We start from the raw sequence: 19,339 nt of genomic DNA, 5'->3' as shown, positions 1-19,339 counted from the left end.
TACGTATCCCGCATCGAAAACATTATATCCTGCTCGTGCGGCGTACGTGCACGGTAGCATGCTTGGAATTCAAAGGCGTCGAATCGATCAGCTCTCTCTACCGGAGACATTAAAGAACGAGAGAGTGAGGGAAGCACTGGAGGATTGGGAATGAGATGTGGAGGGAACGAAAGAGTGAATGGGTGGACGGAGGAGGTAAACGCATGAGAAACGATAGAGAATGGGGTGAAAGGGGATGAAACAATTGTTCATCGCGATAAACAACTCGTTCGAAAGCGATCATCGAGATCTGATGGCGATACTAATCGACGGGAGAATCGATCGTTTGTGCACGGGATGGAACTGTCGACGATGGCTGGAATACATTTCGATCGCGTCCTTTAAACGCTCGAAACATAACGAAAGGATTCGAGGGGACACTTATCGCGCGATTTTCTTTTTTGCGTCTCTTGTACTCGCGCGAGTGAAACGTTTTTCCGAGGCAAACACCTGGAAATTTAATGATCAGGCTTTGAAGGGGGACAAGGGAGGCTTCGAGCCGTGGCTGTTTGAAGCTTTCATAATTCACTCGTTATGGGACAATTTATTACGCGGGAGCCCTCGAGATCTCGTCGTATCGATCGTAAATATGACTCGAAATCAAGTCTACGACGTGATACGTAGTTAGTTGCGTTTGGCAGTGTGACAGTTGCTTGTCGATATCAAATATCGAAGACCCTTTGCGTTCGACAACTTTTTGAGTTGGGCGAGGTAGCAGCTCGAGATGATTTGCACAAATGTATCTTATAAAACGTAAAATGACTTTATATACAAATTAACTTACAAAAACGTTGTATTTTAATATCTTGTCTGTTTTATTTTTAATTCGCTGGGTATGAATTTTATTCTTGATAGTATTTCGCTAGATTCATCTTAAGGTGTTCATTCTGAATGATTAAAATAGAGCAAGGGTGGCTTATTGGATGATTACAAATGGCGCATTGCATTCTTGCGCCTACTTATTCTCTTGGACTAGGCGTCATAATTGAATCCATCTTCATATTTTCAATAATCTAGTATTCTCAGTTCAGTTCATAAATGTTACAGTTGTAGAATGTGAACACTGTGCGTGTATGAGAGAGAGAAAGAGAGGGAGAGAGAGAGACAAACGTAAATTAAATTCATTAATTATCGAAGCAGATTCTACCTACCACTAGCCCTATTTTTCATCCTCAAGACTATTTTTCTCCCGTAAACGTGAGAAAGTAAGAAAGGTGGTTGAATAGTATGGCGCATCTTGTCTATGAGAAAATGTGGGTCGTACGGTGGGTTGTTGGGTGGTTGTAGATCATCACTGTCACTTTCGGATTCGCTGTTTATTACTCTAATATTATGTCACAATCTCAACCACTGCTAACACTTTCTCTATCACTAATTTCTTCATCGATACAATTGATCCCATTTCCCAACGATTAAAAATTAAATTCATCGTCACTCGAGCCTATTTCACTTCTGAACTCCATTTTTGTAGAGCTACAAATCTTAAAGAACTCAAGTCGACGATTAAACCTCGCCTCTGGAGCTCAAACGGTTGAAGCAATTCGATTAAAATTGACACCCCCAGCTTTTACCTTAACGACAGAGAATAATCCAAAACCGGTGACCAATCTACCTTCGCTCGAGCCGTCGATTAGCTACAAGTCAACGAGCGTCTCGATTTCATCGAGACGCGCCACGCGATGATCGTTCACGCGATAAACGGCTCGAAACAAACGGCCGGCGGATTAGCCCCGTTCAAGGCTGGAATCGATAGCTCCCACCGGAGATCGGATCGTGCAGATACGCGTGTGCGTCGGAGGGCTCGCGTGGCGATTCAAACAGGTCCCGAAAATCCAGTCGTGGCGCGATGTATTACACGTACGGTACGTGTCATCCGGCTTAGCCCTGCAAACAGGGACCAGGCTGCACGTTGCGCGCATAACCCGAATGCAATATGCATAGCGCAGCCGTGACACGCACCTCTCCGCGGGATTCTTGGTTATCCTTTGTCCTATCGCTATACCGATCGCACCACTACGAATCCACACCCCTAAACACGGTCTCGTTCATCGTGGAAACAAATTGGACCGTAGCTTTATCGTTTCGCGCAACTGGACTTTGTTGTTTTATCGTTTTAGAAATAAATGAAGAATCGTGTGTGCGATATTACAATAGATTGGTATTAGTTCTGGTTAAGGGAGACTCGTACGTAGGCACTGTGGAACTGTAGTAATCTATATTTTTACTTGATGATATTTTTCAGCGACCATTCTAGCCGCGTTGCACCTCGTGACGCAAGGTGGTAATATGTACTTAATCCTCGAGGCGAAGAGATACGATTGATCTCGTTTTTCAACGATTTAAAATCAAATTCATCCTCAGTCGAGCTAATTTCACTTCTTGGATTCATTTTTGTAGAGCTTCAAATCTTAAAAAATTCGAGTTGTATGAGTGAGGACAGTATACATATGTCTCGTACTCCAAATTTTCTTTTTTCGTCTTTAAGGGTTAAGAAGGATGTTTTTAAGAATTTCTTTCTCCTTTTCGACGTCGAATTTAGAGAGTGAGATTAAAAAATGAAAGTGAAGGGACCTCTCTCTGAGTTTTTAAACAATTCATACCTAGAACGCTTAGAGTACACACGTCTTCTCGTTATGCCTTATTTAGAAATAAATTATTTTTTACACGATCTATTACTTAATTCTTAAAATTTAATACAACGAGTCTTCTCTTTTCTTTGATACTTTTCTATATTTGTGCAACGTATAATCCTTAAGCTTAATGTCAGCAGCCATTTCCTGGTTTATGAGAAAGGTATAAAAATCGTTATATGGAATGGGGGATGCAGCACTGCCATTAATTTTAGTCACAAGCCGTTTCGGTTTCCAGAAACTCGTCAGTGCATCGTGAAACGTTACACTTCTGGTCCCATAAAATTCAACTCTGCGAGACGTTACCATAAAATGATTCCTCCCTCGAAACTTAACATATCGCTGAATATTTCAAACTTTTCTATTGATTCACCTGATCCAAATTCTCGCAAATATGTAGGAAATATGGACTGTTTATTTTGAAAGTGACGCAAGTCCATTTTCTTTTGTTTCGAGAACATTGAATGTTAGCAGATCTGACAATTAAAAAATATAGATTAATTATGTGAAGTCTGGGAATATTTGTACTAATTTATCAATCTGTAATATGATTATATGAATTTCTTTTAGGCGAATTTAACTAAAATAATTTACAATTTTCAGGCTGCAAATGGACTTACACCACTTTCATAATTAGTCAATTGTGAATATCGTTTAATTTCAATTTTGAAATAACAAATATCACTTAAAATATGTCTCATATTAATCCAATTTTGTTTATAAATAATAACAGGAAATAAAATAGGATTAGCATTTTTTATTATGAACGTTAATTATATTTATATATTGTTAAACTTAACACAAGATATTGGTATTATTAATTATTTATGCTCTTCATGTGGCAGTGTTTTAAAATATTTATGATACACAGGAGGTATATAAGGTAACAGAAATTGGACTTACACCACTTTCATAATCAATGGTTACGCAATTTCTTTTACCGGCCAATTTTTAATTGAAAAAGCAAAGCATAGGCATTTTTTAAGATATTAAATACTAACTAGTTATAAACAAAAAAAGTTTACACTAAATTAAGCATAAATTACGTTATATCTCATCTTTTTTAAAAAAGGACTTACACCACTTTCAAAATAAACGATCCATATATCGAATATATCGATTATATATATATCAAATAGCAGAGTGCATAAAGTGGACGAAGAGGGTCGTGTGCATTTCTTCGCGGCATTCACTCCTCTCTTGGACCTTACTCAAACATTCTGTTGGGCCATGGCGTTGGAGATGCCCTCGAGACTAATATGAACCGCCTAAGAAGGCATTATTGCACAAACCTCCGAAATGAATAATAAAATAAAGCGTTCGAGTACATCTACGAATCACTTAGCCATCAATTCTACTTAAATCATTTCCCAATTCCTCACAAATGCAAACACACCTTTCCCTTACTTTCTCACATCGAGCAAACTCACGACAGATCTGAACACTCTAAAAAAACCGTCACTAAACCCTTACACACGAGATGAAACGCACCAAAGCTTAGGTGACACGAGACCGCCACCCCTAAATAACCACACTCACGGTGTTAACACAGAAAAGTCACTGGCGGAGCCTTTGGTTCCGAGCAAACACCGGAACAATAGAAACCCCCGTCGAAGTCGGGCACAACCCAGTCAGAGTAACAAACCAATTATCCCAGCATGAACGTGTTGTTGGTGTCGATCGTGAACGTACGTCCTTCCTCGGATGGGTTCGCGGGGTGCATGCAAAAGCTTGTGCATTTGGTAGAGCCGTTGCTGCCGGACCGATCGATCACTGACGAGGAGGAACTCTGGTCTGTTCACAGGATCTAACGTACGCGGAGGGCGGCCACAACTGGCGGAGCATAATCTTCTCGCTGCTGGTGATCGGCTTCGTTATCGCTGGGATCGTCACGGCCATTTACCTCCTCGGGTGAGTGTTCCGCCGTTTCCTTTCCCTTCCGTCCCGCTCTCGTTATCGGCTCCATGATCACTTGGACCTGATAGTTTCCGGGGGTGAGGTGGGGGACACAGTTAAGCAGTCGGAAATGCGTTATCCGGTGTAGACCGACGAAATTGATCCGGTCTGATTCTCGTATCGGGATAAAATCTCTTGGTCCTTTTTATATCGACGAGCTCGCGACCCCAAGAAGAAGGAGGACTTCCAAGAAGTGGAAGGGATCTGATTTGTCGACTCTGAAGAGACTCTACCAGGTCCTTAGTAGACGAAATTATCTTCTTACGTAAGCAAGGCGACGTTCGATAATGAAGGAGACATTTCTAATGGTTCAGATTTGTTGTTTTCTTCCTTTCGCACGTTTTGCTTCGAAGTAATTAATGAGGATACAGTACTGTGTAAATGTTTTATGTTTTGTACTTGAGTCGATCAATGTTAATGATGCGTATTAATTACTATGGTGTAGATTCGAACATTTGGTTGCGATGTAATTATTTTGCACATGGAATGCACGTGTAGTAAATTATTAATAATTTATACGAAATTAGGTTGATTCAAAAGGAATATTAGTTTTTATATGGTTGAATTTTATCATTGGAATTTCAATAAATTTTATAGTAAATATTGTCAATATATATAATAATATTTCTAATAAAAGTAAAGAGATTCTAAGCTTTAAAATGGTCTATATATTTACAATATTTATTTTAAAATTTATTAAAATTTCAAAGATAAAGTTCAACCATGTGAAAACCAATATTCCTCTTGCATCGACCTAATAATATTTGTAATTAAAATAAAGAGCAGATTCTAGGCTTCAAAAAGATCTATATATTGACGATATTTATCATAAAATTTATTAAAATTTTAGAGATAAAGTTCAACCATATGAAAACCGACATTCCTTTTGCATCGACCTAATAAAAAGAGCTGACGCTGTAATTAAGGTCAAAAGAGGCTACTCAAAATATTAGATTATTTACCAGAAAACATTATAACATTGCATAGTGTTAGAAATGGGTTTTATAAATAACTAATAGCAATTTATTTTTCTATAATATTTCTTTATTTCCATGCACTGGAAGTGACCTTTCCTTGCACTCTTTCTAGAGAACTGAACTAAAATTAAAGCATACAGAGCCGATGACCTAAAGCATCGGTTACTAATCATGTGTGTGCGCAAGGCTCTATCGCCTTTTATATAAACAAACTTTAGAAATATATATCTGAAAGGAAATGTCATCTCTTCTCATTCAAGGACAAAAGATTCTTTTTTGTATTTAGTTTCCAATGAAAACCAACAAATATATTTGTTAAGAAAAAGTAAAAATATTAAAGAAAAATATTAAGAAAGAAATGTTTCCACTTTACGATCGCTGCGCATCAACTGTCGCTGTTCTGCAGCGATCCTCACATCTTATAAATAAGAAATCGAACGATACTCGAGTCTAAAATACATCTAGTAAACTTTACTTGATAATGATTTCATTAAGACTATTACTGATTTTGAATGGGGACTTTGTTAACCAATATGTGAAATCTAACATCAATATGAAAGAAATATAAAATATGAGCAGTCAGCTGAAGTCAAGGACCTTAATTTCCAACGAAAACCAACACATTACAACAGTTATTAATAGTATAATTGTACAAGAATATGAGTATAGTAAATTTGCTATATAACGTAAGTAGTCTAAATATTTTGCACAGTACAGTAAACGTATCTTCGTTCTATCATTTAATTGCACTGTTGCATTCAGTTTTCGGTTACGCTGGTTTCATAGTTCGTAGATGGGGAATTATCGTGTCCAAGAAGTTAACACCACATTACGCGTTCCCCTGGAAATTTGTATTCACTTAGTAACGAGCTTTACGGAGTTTAAGAGGAAACTAATCAAGCTCGTTCGTAGTCTTGAAACAGGTTCAAACGCCGCGCTGACTCGGGCAGCGTGTTAGCCGACTTTCACTTTTTTAGTTTCGTGGCCAGCTTTAGCTAGGGAGCGTCCCTTCTATGTCCACCATCGCCCCGCCAGAAAAATCCCCGTTTTATCGCGTTTAAAGCCGCCACGGAACGGGGACGTCTCTTCGCTTTCCATAATATTACCCTTTCTACCCTTTTTCCCCCGAGCAACCTTTAAACAGCACCATCTGCCTGTATCCCCGTCGTAAACACCAAAGTTTACTCTCGGACTTTAAAAGCACTGCCATTCAGAGCGTCGGCTAACTTTACGAGATAAATTGATAATTTCAGAGCCTAAAAGTAAAAGCGAACTTTTTATAAATTAACCAGGAAGCTCTGTAAATTATCTCTGACTGAAGTTCATGCGAAAGTAATCGACAATTAATGCAACCTCTCAAAATATCAGATATAATTGCAAGCATAGAAATTCGAAAAATCGGCGTTTCACACACGCGACTTTTATTTAACGAAATTAAATAATTGATTCGGTTGATTCGAGTTGATTCAAACTCTCAAAGTATCAAGCGTAACAGGAAACATAAAAATTCGAGAAATCAGCATTTCACACACGCGACTCTTATTTAACGAAATCAAATAATTGATTCGGTTGATTCGAGTTGATTCAAACTCTCAAAGTATCAAGCGTAACAGGAAGCATAAAATTTCGAGAAATCGGTGTTTCACACGCGCGACTCTTATTTAACGAAATCAAATAATTGATTCGATTGATTCGAGTTGATTCAAACTCTCAAAGTATCAAGCGTAACTAGAAGCATAGAAATTCGAGAAATCGATATTTTACACACGTGACTCTTATGAAACGTGAACTTTCAGGTACGTCGACGAGCTGTTATACTGGAGCGGCAGACGACTCACGTTAGACGAGTGCCTTCGTGATGATCTAACACCGCACAGGTTGACGCCAACCTGGGTTGCCCACGACAAGTTCGTCTATCAAGCTGACGACGGTTCCCTCACTCTCTTGGATACCAGCAACAATTCCGTGGCACTTTTGGTTTCGAATCACACACTCGTACGTATTACCTGATAGTCGTATACAAGCAACGGATATTTCACAACAGTAACTTATCGTTTGCACACGGGTTATCGGAAAGGATATCGACGGTTGGATTTTGCACAGTGGTGTGCTAACTAAACAACTATACTCTAAGGGCCAGAGGACCACCTTCCTGCTGGAGGAAGAAACAAAACTATGATTTACGATTTCGTAGTACTATTTATTTGACACGTATTGACTGTTGGAGCGCTAAGTCAGTTCTAATAAAACTAACTAAAAACTACAATTCTTAACCCTTAGAGCTCTGAATACTTCTGGTCTGAACGGTTCGTAGGGACGAAGCACGGCTATTGCCTACCATCGCTGGGACCGGAATACTTTTTTGCCACACTGAAGTGACTATTCAAGACGTAAACAGTAATAAATTATAGTGATTCTTTTGCAGAAGGTTAAATAATTAAAGACTGGTATTTTTGAGCATTAAAATTATGTATTATAAACATTAACAATTTAAAACATTAAATTTTACAATCAACTAAAAAACTTAACTTGATATTTACAACAGGAATTAATAATTTTGAAATCTAATTGGTTAGAGAGTGGGACGTAAAATGGGATTTCCGTTTCGGAAATTCCCGGGGATTTTTATGACCTTAATGTTGCCCAACCGCTACCTAAGGAAGGCAAATTACTAACGAGTACCCCTGCATTAATTTTACACGAAAATGATTGGATATTGATTGAAAAAATCGACAAACGCATATATGCGTCCCTAATGCAGGGCGATGACTTAGAGAAAACACATAAATACGGTCTTAAGCTACACGAATGACTTTCGCCAAACGCATATATGCGTCTATAGAGTTCTAAGGGTTAACTACGTCGTTGTACGGGTTGAGACATACGGATAGGAAACCAAACTATAACGAGTGGTAAGGGAAATGGTCGAATTACACTGAAGCGCGTTGCTTCGGTTTTGCTGCGAATAAAAGAGGAGAAAAGGAAGGAAAAAAGAGGGAAGAACGTTCTGGAGTGGACTCATCAGTGCTGCTACCTAGCAGGCCCTGCCTTAGACGCTGGGATGTTAGTGACAGGTCAGAAGTTGTATATATTGTAACGGATAGGTTAATTATGCACTTTCGGGAAACTGTAAGCGATGATGTCCCTCCAGTGGCGAGTGTCAAGAGGTCGCCACGACGCTATTGGACAAAATCTAAACTAAGTGGCCGCCACCAAACCGAATCTCACTCTCAAGCAACGAGTTACCCTTGAGTGATGCACGCGGAAATTCTGTGGGTCTCCATAAACGATCTTAGTCAGCGATAACCTTAACAGATACTTCAGCTGTGAAATACATGGCACAACAAAGTATAAATCAACCGAAGGGTTTTCTCGCGTAATAAGCGGAGAAGTGAAATTCTAATACCGAAAACTAGAAGTGCCATAGTCTCAAGATAATTATCGCTGCTCTGGACCGAATTAAGACTAATGGAATATTTACAAACGAGCAAGAGCCCCTAATAGATAACGCCAAGACGGGTAATATACTCGTCCTAGCGTAAACATTTATTTTTTTAAGAAAATAAATTAAATGAACGGTATTTTAATCCCAATTGTTAGGCTGTTTTAGTCAGACAAGCTACTTGGTTGCTTTTCTTCAACTCAAACTCAAACTGACTCGTGCTACGCAGACACATCCTTATATGCATTCACTTATCGAGCATTCTTAAGCATTTAGATTAATCTTATGCATAAATTTTGAAATATCCTTGAATATTCGCAATTATATCTTAGTTTTCCACAGCTACTCAGTCGCAATAAAATCATTCACACCCTACAATATTAATCCCTTTTGGTTTTAGTATTTTAATCTTTTCTCATTGGTATTTTGGATAGTATTTTAATCTTTTCTCATTGGTATTTACATATGAAGGGTCAATGTCCTCTAAAAATATGTACGAAGTCTCCAGTGACAACTAAAGAAACACCAATTGGTCAATAATTTTTTGATGTGCAATGAGTCTATAATAGAATGGGTTTAATATCAAAAAGGTCAATATAAAGTTATTAAAGGATCGGCTTAGGTTTGGTCAGTTAGTTAAATTAATAAACGAACAATATGAAGCAATATTAAATCCATTTCATTGACCAATTGGTATTTATTTAGTTACCAGTGGGGGCTTTAAAGGATACTGAGCTGTTATATTTAAATACTGACCAATAAACTACAAGCCATTTTTTAATCAAGTTCACTTTATAGAAAGACAGAGCAAAGCATTTAATTTTATTCGATTATTTTGCCAATGCAATTAACGGAGACATCTCGAAAAGACAGGTAAAAGAGGAGAAAGCCAGTTCTCGCATCGAAAACAGGCAATTCGTTCGGATAATTCGTCAAATGGAATTTTGAAAGCGCGTGGTGAAAATACGAGGTGTCTAATTCGACATTCGTGCGAAAAGTGGGGCGAAAATTGCAGCAGCAGTCCGTTGAAAGCTGCCGCGAACAATTGTCGAAATTGCGTGCAGAAGAGTGAGAGAAATGGAGGTAGGGGTCGCGAACGTTAATTTGAGAAACTCTCGAATGCATTTTAAAAAACGTATTAACCTCGATGTCCTCGCGTCGATCGTAAAGATTTCTAATCGATCGCGATCGCAAATCGCTTGCCCACGTTCAAGAAACGAAGGGGTGGAAAGATCCAAGACAATCCTTTTTCTTTCCAATCTGTACAATTTAAGAATTCAATTAAACTTTAATCCTTCTGCGCATCTTTATGAACGATAAACAAATAGTATCGAAGAGTGAAGTTGTTCATTCGTGTTAATAAAATTGTTTCTGACTTAATTACTTACTCAATGTTGAGGAGAAGAATATCTGAACGAACTTTAACCAATTTTAATTAAACTTTTTGCGATTGAAACTTTAACGAAGGAGAGGCATAGTTTTATTTCGCGAAGCCAGACTGATTCAAGTCCAAAGTGGATCGTACATCCAGTTTATGAACATAATTAATCAAACTCTCGGAACGCAGCCTTTAAAAATCAATCCCGTCGAGATTAATCGCGTTTAAATGAGAGAACCCACTGTTCAATGCATCATTCCTCTCTGGGACTTTGCTTAAACATTTTATTGGGTCATGGCGTTGGTGGTGTTCTCAAGACTAATCCAAAGATCCTAAAAAGCCATTATTGTCTCCAGGTTGAATAATAAAATAAAGCATTCCAGTACATCTACGAATCACTTAGCCATTTATTTTACTTAAATCATTTCCCTATTGCTCACAAATGCAAACACATCTTTCCCTCCACCTTCTCACATCGAGCAAACTCACGACAGGTCTGAACACTCTGAAAAAACCGTCACTAAACCCTTACACACGAGATGAAACGCACCAACGCTTAGGTGACGCGAAATCACCACCCCTATATAACCACACTTACGGTGTTAACACGAAGAAGTCACTTGTGGAGAAGTCACTCTTTGGTTCCGAGCAAACACCGAACAATAGAAACCCTCGTCGAAGTCAGACACAGTCCAGTCAGAGTAACAAACCAATTATACCAGCATAAACGTGTTGTTGATTTTTGAAAAATGTTGAAAAGAATGCAGCCTTTAAAAATCAATCCCGTCGAGGTTAATCGCGTTTAAATGAGAGAACCCACTATTTAACCGCTCGAAGAGCCTCAGAACAGTAACGCCATCTTCCCACGCAGAAGGTTACATTAAGTGTGCGAATTAACAGAAACGACGAGCAACGAAAGCCATAGAACAGAGCGAAAGGGGTGGCAATAAACAGTCTACCGCGTCGGGTATCAAACGTCCGTCGTGTCTAGTCTTATCTGTCGAGGGGGTGGGTTTAGCCAGCGGTGCACCATAAAACAAAGAGAGTGGCCCGTATATAAGACGAAGTTCGTGGTATTCCCCGGTTTATTCAAGAGAAAAGGGGTCGCTCCCACGCTCGCCTCGGCGCTATTGCATTTTCCGCTCCATGGAGCCGTCTCGCGTGCCCGTGAACTGGGCTTGAAACTATCGCCAGTTAAAATGAGACAGACGAAAAAGGAGCGAAGAGAGAGAGAGAGAGGGGAGAGAGAGAGAGAGAGAGAGAGAGAGAGAGAGAGAGAGAGAAATTGCGAAAAATTAATTTCGAGAATAAAGTTCGAACGGCCACGGTTTAAATGGACGTCAGATAATTTCACGAGGGAGGGGTAAGCCTCGAGATAGGGCTTTATGAAGGGGGTAAGCGGGTAACGGGCTTTGAGAAGCTGCAGCGTCAATTTGCTGCCGTTCGTTAACGAAGGATCCTCCTCGTCCAGTCGCCGACGAGGAATATGAAATACGATTGAGGGGTAATAACGGTCAGAGGATCGTGGTTAACGAGCACCGGGTAATTTCGAACCGGCGACGATCGCTGCCGTTGCATTCGCCGATTCTGGGGAACGTTCGAAGGTGGATTAAACGCTCATCGCCTCGGTGAGGACTCTTCCGCTGATGGGGAAGCGTTGCACTCGTCGTTAATAGGGTTCAACGGCGTCGCTCGAGTGCAGAATTTCATTTGACGAGTGTAACGTTTGGCTGTTTTAACTCTCTATCACTTTCGAGGAAAAACGATCTTAAGTGCTCGCGAAGTACACTGTTGTGCCACATCTGGTTTTCGCGATACGTTCACGTGTTAAAACGGTTAAAACGCGGTCGTTGTAAGCGTGGAAAAAGGGAGGGTAAAAGAAAGGAAGAGATAAACCTGCAAATGTAATTGTATGTAATAGATTGATCGATGATTTCACTTAACCCTTTGCACTCGGATGTCCCCTCAGAGGGGACATCGCGAGCCCAGCATGTCACTTAACATTGGTCGTCACATCAGAATCGATCAGTGATTAAGGACGTTAAGTTTATTCCACCGTTTACTTTTTCAGAGATGCATATTTCCCTGAAGTTTTCCATTAGAATGGACATTTTTTATTACTGCTAGATGTTAGCAATACTTTCTATTTTAGTACTAATTTATTATGTATTGCTAAAGTTTAGAAAGACGTCGAATGCAAAGGGTTAAATGATTTTGAAGAAATCCAAGTTCTCTCGCACGATGCAACGAGTGCACCGCGAACGTACCTCATCTGGTGTCTTTAAACGTAACGTTAGTGGGTTTAATGTAACAACGTTTAAATCGTACTTAACGTTCGTGATCGCGAAGGGTGCAATTAAACGGTGTGATCGATGCCAGCTGGGCAAAGTCGTAGCTGCGAGGGGAAGAACGATCGCGAAAGTACGGCGTCGTTCGCGTGTTTGATTTAAGGGGCCATTGCACGTGGACCGGCGCGTTTCGAGTTGGCGGTCCTCGAAAGTTCTAGCATCGACCGCCTTTACGAGGACCGTTAACGGCCGTAAAGTTCGCGCCGGCTCGAGAAACGGGGAATACATAAAACCATAAATCTCGCTCGGTTTTATTTCCAGAGACAGCTGAACGTCCAAGGCTATCAGTGCAGCACCGACCTGCGTTACGTGTTGTTCAAGCACAATGTCAAGCCGGTGAGTAATGTAAACGCGAGGGACAATTCCCACGGCCTTCGCCGGCTCATTAAGGCCTCCGGTGCTGATTGCATTAAACGAGGGGACGGAAGAAAAAAAAAAGTACTGCCGCGATAACGACTAATTTATGGTACTTTCGTTTCGTCACTGGAGCGCTTTTAAATATCGTTCGTGTCCGGTTGCGTAATTAACCTTGAATGTTAAAGATGAGGGTCGGTATAAAAACTACCGTGCACACACCTTCACGTGTTTATATATACCGCGAAGATATAAATACCTGATAATCTCGAAAAGTGTACCGGAGTGTCTCACTATTGAATCGCGATGAAAGTCAAGTTCAACAAGACCAGACATTCGAAACATCCTAGGCGTTCGCGAGAAATCTAAAGTAACGAAGTAACCCTACGATTTCAGGTGTTCAGAAATACCTTCACTGCTTATTACACAGTCTACGACGTCACGAACGAGTAAGTAGATTCTTCGACTCGCACCTGTTCTATGAAGACGTGTATGCACGTATACAGTCATCCGTTTGTTTCTCGATTATTAATTGCTCGCTCGCTTTTTCAGCCACCACACGCCCCTCCGTCTGCACGCATCGCGAAGGATGCAGCAAACGCGACTGCAGCACGCCGCCTGGTTGGGCAACACTTCCGGCCTCCTGATGATCTCTGAGAACGACATCTACGTCAGAATGGCACCGTCTGCGGGGGAGGACCTGCGAATCACCGACACAGGCGTTCCTGGTGTGATCTACAACGGCGTGCCTGACTGGCTGTACCAGGAGGAAGTGCTGCCGCGGCCGGAAGCGGCCTGGCCTAGCCCGGACGGTACACATCTCCTTTTCGCCAGCTTCAACGACACCAAGGTCACTGCCCTGGAATTCCCTTGGTTCAGCACGCCACCGGGTCAGGACGGAGCCAGCGCCAGCCCTTTGGCTACGCCGCGAAGAGGTTCCTTCCCGCCGTCGAGGTCCGTCAGGTATCCCACGCCCGGATCGGCCAATCCCGAGGTCGAACTCTGGCTAATGGAGCTGAACAACGTGACAAACGCGTCGTCGAATGGGAACGGAACTGCCAACACCACGACGATGTACAGAACGAAGCTGAAGCCGCCGCCTGCTTTGGACGGGCAGTAAGGTTTTCACGGGATCAGCTTCAAGTTTCTCGATGTGGATTATTTCTTTCGGAGCTCTCTTCTTTTCTTTTTTTTTCTATAGGGAATATTACCTGATATCCGCGGGCTGGGTGGGCGGCGACTCCAGCCACGTGGCCGTCGTTTGGATGACCAGATCGCAGAATCTTTCAGTGGTGTCCGCCTGTCGTGCCCCTTCGTGGGACTGCGAGGAAACTCACTCAGAGAGGGCACCGGAGGGACAATGGCTGGACGCGCAGCCTCACCCTCTATTCGCACCCGATGGCGATAGCTTCTTGCTGCTCGCTGCTGTACAGGAAGGTGACAAGGAACACTTCACTCACATTAAACATGTGACCCTGACTCAACAGAGGATAGCGGTTCTCTCTCACGGTCGCTACGAGGTGATGCATCGAGATTAGCCAACGATCGATGATCGATGATACGAATCGATATTTTAAAAATGCTTGTCTTCTTCGGCTGTTAGGTGAGCGAGATCCTAGCGTGGGACACCAAAGCCCATCAGGTGTACTATCTAGGCACGAGGGAAAGGAGGCCAGGTCAGAGGCACCTCTACGTCGTCCGTGATCCGACTGCTGACGACCCTAGGCGGTTGGAACCACTTTGCGTCACCTGCGACCTAGGCGAAGTTCTCTGGGGCAGCAGGTGGGTGTTCGCATTTTCTTCAGGATCGTTTAACTTAAGAATTGGATCGTTTACGTAAAGGTTAACGATGCGAATGTTAACGCGACAGGTTTTATTACACCAACTGCACACATTTCGGCGCCTCCGTCAGTCCACCAATCACCGATGATTCTCAGGGTTACTACGTTCTCTACTGCGAAGGTCCGGGACTACCCCTGGCCGCTGTACATATGACGACCTCTCACAAACTGATCCGTGTGTTGTACGACACGAGAATCCAGCGTGGTGACAAACTATCGCAATTGGCGTTGCCAACCAGAAGAAGCTTCGAGGTATTTTTATGTCTGGTCTTAATAACAACAGCCATTGCACTCCAAATCGAGACTGACTCGATTCTTTCGCTCAGGTACCCCTTCCGCAAGGTTGGAAGGCTCAGGTGCAACTATTGTTACCGCCTTCGTGGCGAGAAGAGCTCAGAGACGCAGCGTTTCCTGTCCTGGTCGAAGTGAACGGCCGGCCAGGAAGCGAGGCGGTCACCGATCGGTTCAAGATCGACTGGGGAACGTACATGTCGAGTCACAACGACGTGGTGTACGTCAGGCTGGATGTAAGGGGCGCCAGGGGTCAAGGAAAGCGAGATCTCTTCAGGCGAATCGGTGGCGTCGAGGTCCAGGACCAGTTGACCGTGTTGAGGCACCTGTTGAAGACGCTCAAGTACCTGGACGTCACCAGGGTAGGAGTGTGGGGATGGGGATACGGTGGCTACGTGACCGCCATGGTGTTGGGCAGCCAGGAGAACGTGTTCAAGTGTGGCGTCGCCGTGAATCCCATCGCGGATTGGCTCTATTACAGTAAGTCGCGTGAAATTCCCCTGGTAAAAGAGAAATGCCACACGAGTCAGAGGAGTCGCGTGTTTTTCGTCTAGATTCCGCGTTCACGGAGCGTGTCCTCGGCGCCCCAGCTGAAAATTATAAAGGTTACGTGGAGGCTGACCTGACCCAACGCGCGAGGCTGGTCCCCAGTCATAGCCTCTACCTTCTTCACGGTTTAGCTGACCTCACAGCGCCTTATACGCACGGCGTCGCCTTCGCTAAGGCTCTGTCCGAAGCGGGTATCATCTTTAGGTACCAGGTGTGTGTCTCTTTCGGTTCCGTTTCTTCTTCATTCATCCAATATCGGTTATACAATACATTTAATCCTGCATCGAAACGAAATTACAGTTTAGAAATTGAAATGCTACGTCTTGACCATTCAGACCTTTAATTGTTACGCATTACTAAAGTATATTGAAATTGTAATTCGACAGAGTTACGCGGACGAAGACCACGCCTTGTCAGGAGTGTTGGAACACGCTTATCGTTCCATGGAGGACTTCCTCGCCGAGTGCCTCGCCCTGGACGCGTCCTAGTGCCTCAAGCCGAACACTCCCTCGTTGTCTCTAGCTCGCCTACTTCTGACACATCCCGGACGTGCGTGGATGTTCCTCTAGAAGGCTTGACGTTCAGGACTACGCCAACTCCAAATAGATAGAAAAGTATCCGAAGAATGGGAACCTAGTCCTGTTCGTCACGAAGCAGACGAAAGGAAAATACGCGGACGAAGTAGATAGAGTTCGGTGGATAGAACCGGAGAATCGCGTAGAGTAAAACGAAACGACGTTAATAATAATACTACCTAGCCCCTGTCGGAGTTAAAGACGAACGTGACATAGAAAGAATACGCATAGCAGGACAAGTGGTGAACAGAAGGTATAAAGTAAACTTTGCGTTTGTATAAGTAATTCTGTTAAACAAGTAACACGTTGTATATCAGCCGCCTGCATCAGCCTGCGGATTCCACTTTGCTACGAAGAACTTACTCACTTTTCGTCTATGGACTCGCGATCCGGACAAATCTCTAGTCTACACACAGTCTACCCCCGCTATCGAGAGGCGTGTCAGGTTCAAGTTTAGGACGCGTCGAACTCTCGAGGATGCGCACGCTTCTCTCGGCCACCGCCCTCGATCCGAGCGCCGCGACGCGAAACGGATTCCGAAGTATGAACGGTGTTGTCGCGCTTCTTCTCGCAAGCTTGCAAGCTCTCACCATTTTTTATACAGCGAAACCTTCGAAGCTGACGCGCTGCCCGGGAGGGGCGCACGCGAAGGTAACAGCCGCGGACGACGATCGAGCGTATCGAGCTTACAATTAGCGCGAGCTTGCAAGCTCGCGTCACACGTTTTTTATACGGACCCTCCGTCGCATACTCGCCACTGCTCCAGACATTCGAATCGTTTATGTGTCGTTCCGCTTCCGAGGATATCGAGCTTACCGGAAAGCTTGCAAGCTTCCTGCACCCGCCTTCCCCACCGATGATAGCTACTCCCAACAGCGTAAACTTCTGCGACACATCGCGCCGAGCTTGCAACATCACCCTTCACAAATTTTCCTTCTTTAACTACGTTACGTCGCAGGATAATCGTACAATCAGCAATTTTGTTATATCCCTCGAAAGCTTGTCAATTTCTTGATGGATTCAAAATTGATAATTTTATTCTCTCTCTCCCTCTCACTCGTTGCTACTTATAATAATTTTTAGGGACGATTCCACACTGTTTGATCTGGCTAACAGTATTTTCTTCTCCCAGCTGGTACTATTATTATCCTGCGACTATATTACTCTATATACACCGGTGCCTCCCTCATTTCTAGAGGAAATGATAGCCGCGTCCGCGAGATGACGCTTGTCTAGGGGTACCTACCGACGTAACACGCTTCACTGTTTTAAAAACGAACGCCTAGTCTTAAGTTTTGTGTTGTACAGCTTCGCGCCTAGTCTATGTACGATATAACGTTACTTACGCGTAAAAGAAGATAACAGACAGGACAGGAGAAAGGGTGGAGAGAATGAGATTTGAACGAACCCCTTCTTCTACCTACCCGTGCACCCCTCTTCTCAAACCGCCACCCGTTTGATTCTTCGATATTTGTATATATCCGTACGCACACGGGACGTCTGTTGAGAAGCGTCCCTGGGGACGCAGGTACACGTTTCCCTCGACGATGCCCGCGAGTGTTCCCGTTTGTCGTTGATCGTTTGTTGTACTATACCGCTAAGTTATACTATAAAACACAGTTCTCAGATTAAACAACTATCGTTAAGTAAATTAAGCGACGCGAGGCTTTAGGATAAACGTTCAGATTCACCGTAATACTTTAGCTCGTTCGAAAGGACGGGCTTCGTCGCGGGCAACGACACCCCTATTTATCGTATTACCCTTTTCTCGATCAACAACGTCAACCGTGCGAGGAGTCCCAAAGTGATCCGACTAGCGGCGATCTCGGTTGACGTGGCAAGGATCGATCAGGCTTGCGAGATCCATTTCGAGCCAAGTCAATTAACCCTTTCGCTGGCGAACTTCGCTCGCGTAATCCGCCTTTGAAAGATTCACCGTAGCGCGATGGTAATTGCACGAAATTTATACCCACATCGTTCGGAACATCTGATTTGCTCGCGAGCAGAAAGTCGACAGCGGCGAAAGGGTTGAGACGGGCACACCGTGCGTTTCGCCCCTCGCAAGTTCGATGGAGACTAAAACAATTTCTTGCGATTGATTTTTGGGATAAGAGTAAATAAATGAAAAAAAAACAAACAAAAATATGTTGCGCTCGAACGAAGAGAGTCGCACGTCGCCATAAAAACGCTGCCTGCCCAGCAGCCCTTAAAATGCCGACAATCAAGGCTAGTGCAACTAATCAAACGATAATAAATAGAAACGGAGAGGATGAAGAAATTACCTAATAATTAATTAAACGAATTCTTAGACGAGTGATTGATGTGGTTCGTCCATGCCAGGTTGCGTGACTGGGGACCTCGACGGGTAGCGACGCGATGGATTACGGTGAACACCCGTTCGGAATATTCTCGTCGAGGGGATCCACGCTCGCTCGTGGACGGATGGTAGACGTGGCAAATCGTTAGATCGAAATTACGTGCTTGATGTCGATCGTAGAGAGTACAAACGATGCAGCGTCGCCTGGCCAAGAAATTGCCTTATTATCGTGAATTAAAAGTCATCGATGGGAGGACGTTCCTGAAATATGATCGAGAAACCAATTCTCCACCTGCTACGATCTTGCTTATTCACAAAATATCTTTATCTTGCTTTCTAAATTCGTATCGAGAGATTAACGAGAAATAAATTTACATTTATCAGAGAAAATGATTAAAAACCAGATACCAGTAACCAATTTTTTTACACACCCGTTTCTCTCATTCTGAATCAACAATGACACCAAACAATTTCTTGGTCATGCGGCAAGGACAGACGCATTATTGTTAATACACATTGTAAAAGTTCATTCCCCGTAAGTATCGTTGAGAACCTTTTCCCCCGTGCGAAATCGAGAGGAATGGTTAGAAACGTCGATGTACACCGGGACGAGAGAGACGAACGAGAGAAAGAGAAAGAGAG

The 19,339-nt window shown here is 42.9% G+C and overlaps 1 protein-coding gene across 4 annotated transcripts in view; it reads left to right on the top strand.

Moving 5' to 3' along the window:
* Positions 1–16,665, top strand: part of LOC143431425 (inactive dipeptidyl peptidase 10) — a 218,518-nt gene extending 201,853 nt beyond the window's left edge. For 3 of the 4 annotated variants that reach the window (XM_076908136.1, XM_076908135.1, XM_076908138.1), the window contains 11 exons: positions 4,474–4,580; positions 7,399–7,597; positions 13,032–13,106; positions 13,521–13,573; positions 13,677–14,240; positions 14,326–14,644; positions 14,728–14,906; positions 14,995–15,217; positions 15,292–15,736; positions 15,811–16,016; positions 16,192–16,665. In XM_076908136.1, the coding sequence (XP_076764251.1) occupies positions 4,474–4,580; positions 7,399–7,597; positions 13,032–13,106; positions 13,521–13,573; positions 13,677–14,240; positions 14,326–14,644; positions 14,728–14,906; positions 14,995–15,217; positions 15,292–15,736; positions 15,811–16,016; positions 16,192–16,293 (2,472 nt within the window). In that variant the 3' untranslated portion in view covers positions 16,294–16,665. Of the gene's footprint in view, positions 1–4,472; positions 4,581–7,398; positions 7,598–13,031; positions 13,107–13,520; positions 13,574–13,676; positions 14,241–14,325; positions 14,645–14,727; positions 14,907–14,994; positions 15,218–15,291; positions 15,737–15,810; positions 16,017–16,191 lie in introns of all 4 variants that reach the window. The other variant, XM_076908137.1, reaches the window with a different exon arrangement.
* Positions 16,666–19,339: the final 2,674 nt, after the last annotated feature.

Source organism: Xylocopa sonorina, chromosome 18 (assembly GCF_050948175.1).
Source record: "Xylocopa sonorina isolate GNS202 chromosome 18, iyXylSono1_principal, whole genome shotgun sequence".
Lineage (NCBI taxonomy): Eukaryota > Metazoa > Arthropoda > Insecta > Hymenoptera > Apidae > Xylocopa > Xylocopa sonorina.
This window is presented reverse-complemented; position numbering and strand designations above follow the sequence as displayed.